This window comes from Meleagris gallopavo, chromosome 6 (assembly GCF_000146605.3).
Source record: "Meleagris gallopavo isolate NT-WF06-2002-E0010 breed Aviagen turkey brand Nicholas breeding stock chromosome 6, Turkey_5.1, whole genome shotgun sequence".
NCBI lineage: Eukaryota > Metazoa > Chordata > Aves > Galliformes > Phasianidae > Meleagris > Meleagris gallopavo.
In genome coordinates, this window is record NC_015016.2 from 42,477,842 (window position 1) to 42,480,646 (window position 2,805).

The window sequence follows — 2,805 nt, forward strand, 5'->3', positions numbered from 1 at the left end:
TTTACTGTTATTTATTCTGGCACAGTAAAGATCTCTGTCTCTCAAGCCTTAAGGGTACCAATCAGTCTGAATCCTCCCCAGTCTCTCAAAACTTGCTAAAAATAAACTGGACTGTAATCCAAAGTAGCCCAGCAGATCCAATTATTCTGTACTGTGGAATCTTTTCACATTGAACTAAAAATTAGAGGTTTTAAAAAGTGACATAGACATCATTACAACACTACCCACTGAGCTCAGCTATTGCAAGGGAAGACATTTTCTCAGTTTATTTCCTATTTACAATAAGGTTCCTGTAATGCAATACGCTTATTGAGAAATTATTTTCATTTGATGGGATTTTTCTTTAAGATGCAAAATACTGTTTGTAAGAGCCATTCCTCCCCTAGTTATTTAGGTGTGTTAGATTTTTTACATATACCATGCAACAAATTGAACATTCTTAGTCTTTTAATGGTGGCGAGACGTTGTATGTCTGTTTATTGAATTGAGTCACTGTTCTGTTTCGGGGAGAGAGAGCAGGAGCAACACAACAAAAACCACTCTGATTTGAGCTGACAGAGATGAAAATGAAGAAGCTTTGTTAATAAGACCTGGAAAGAATAGTTTTAAGCTACACATTACACAGTTGTGACTGATAGGCACACATGGAAAAATGTTGGCTGTTGCAAGTGATGTTTAGTTGGTGTTTGAGGAATCGACCAACACCTCCCCTGATTTCAGTGGGTGCATCTTGGTATATATCAGTTTAATCTGACGTGTTGCAATTTGTGACTCATTGTCTCGTGTTGAACACTGTATGTTGAATGCTTTTCTCTGGAAAATGCACTCAAAACCTTTTTTCTGCCAAGGATGAAGCTGCAGGTATGGTAGCATTTAGTTACGTAGTAGCTGACTGTGTGTAGTGTAGAGGCCCTGATAGGCTCCATACAAGTATTTGGACTGGATGTATAGCCCGGAAGTCTTACTTGCTTACACGTGCTTGGAGTTGATGTGGCTTTCTAACACATTAGAATGCTGACCTTGCTGTGTCCTCCTGTCAGCGACCAGTAGTAAATACTAGCATGTTTCTAGCACCTTTCTTAGTGTGAGCTTAATGCGGGAGTATGTGGTTTATGTTCTTAAAGCTCTCAGTTCAACTCTGAAATATAATTTTTTTCTACTCCTGCTTAAGCCTGTGAATTTAAGGAGATGAGAATAATGATGGGGAGGAGATGTGCATGTGCACAAGTATGCCACATTCTGCCACCAGGCTTTGCCTAAGTGCTGATATGATCAGTTTATTTCCTACTGATCAGGAAATGCTGAAGCAGCTTTGCCTTGTAGCATGTCTTCCTAGAAGTATTTAAGACTGTTTCTTGGAAGCTCCAAACTATTAGTGAGTCTGAGGTTTGGACTTCTGGATAAACCAAGTTGGATTTTTGGCCTTTTGGATTCTGGATTGATTACTGATTTATTTGTGGTTGTCTTTTTGTTCCCTTTCAAGGTTCTGCCACTTTGCACCACTGGCAGCAGCTGGCTCAGCCTCACTTGGGTGGGATCCTGGACCCGAGGCCCGGGGTTGTCACTAAGGGCTTCAGGACCCTGGACCTCGACCTGGATGAAGTGTACTGCCTTAATGACTATGAGGAAGATGAGACAGGTGACATTTCTTACAAGGGCCTAACTACCTCGACGCCAGTTCAGCACACAGAGACCTCAGGTGAGAGGTCACAAGCACAAGTGACTGTTTCAGACAACAAGAATAACCCCCGCCAATCTCAGGCTTTCACAGAGGAGATGCAGGAGTCCGCGGCTGACGATGATGAGGGGTCTGGTGAGGGAAACTCATTAAGTCCAGTAAAACTGACATCTTTACAGGATTTTGATTACTGGGCCATTCTCACATCTCTCCAGAACAGCATCCATAATATCGCTTTGTGTGTAGCATCTGCACGGTAATGTGTGCGGTGGTTAGAACATAACCATTCTAACATTGGCTCAAAAATCCTTTCTTAAATAATCTTTTAGTTTGACACTTTTTTTCAGTAACAGAATCCGTGGTCAATATTTTATTTTATTTTGATAAGAGAAGGCTGCTAAAAGAAAATGAATTATTTACAAACCTCTGTGTGGCACGTGTGGGACTTGTATGTGTACTGAGTGCACACTCACTTCTACACTTCAGTGTGTATTATGTATAGACAGTATATGTATTTTGTATGCTTACAGTGTAGATATTTTCCCAACTTTTCATAAAGGGTGATTCCATAGTTTAGATTTTATATTTGGGGAGGAAATCTGAGTTGCCATTGCTGAAGCAAATGGAAGTGCCTTAAAATCAAGCAAGGAAATTCTGCAAGTTTAATTCATTTACCTCAGATACAGGTATCTGGTTTTAAATTTTCTTTGGGATAAAACTTAAATTGAGATAAATAACTAAGAGGATGTTTTGGTGCCAAAAATAATGTTTTCCTCACTTCCTGCACATCACACTATTCTTAACTTCTATCCTTCATATTTATACCATATAAAGACGTTTTGAAATGATTCAGAACAACATGGATTATTAGATGCTCTGAATGGACATTTTCAGTCCATTACTGTATGAAGTTACAAATTCTCAGAGTAAAGATGTGTTTTGAGTTTGCATGATTTCTTTTTCTGTTGGTTTGGTTTTGTTTTAAGAAGCTTCATAGGATTACTTGTTCTTTAAGATTTCCCACTGGTAAAGAACTGTATTTAGTCCTGAAATAGAAAATTACCAGAATTCTCCTCAGATTTCTTTTTATGTAGCTACTTTAAATAAGGATGCTTCCTTCACCCTCT

General features: G+C 39.0%; 1 protein-coding gene across 6 annotated transcripts in view; it reads left to right on the forward strand.

Annotated features, from left to right (window-relative positions):
- TRAK1 (trafficking kinesin protein 1) overlaps positions 1-2,805 on the forward strand; it is a 104,118-nt gene that overhangs the window by 85,912 nt on the left and 15,401 nt on the right. For 3 of the 6 annotated variants that reach the window (XM_010712968.3, XM_010712970.3, XM_010712969.3), the window contains one exon: positions 1,484-1,813. In XM_010712968.3, coding sequence (XP_010711270.1) covers positions 1,484-1,813 — 330 coding nt within the window. The remainder of the gene's footprint in view (positions 1-1,483; positions 1,814-2,805) is intronic. The other 3 variants (XM_003207269.4, XM_031553970.1, XM_031553969.1) reach the window with 1 other exon arrangement.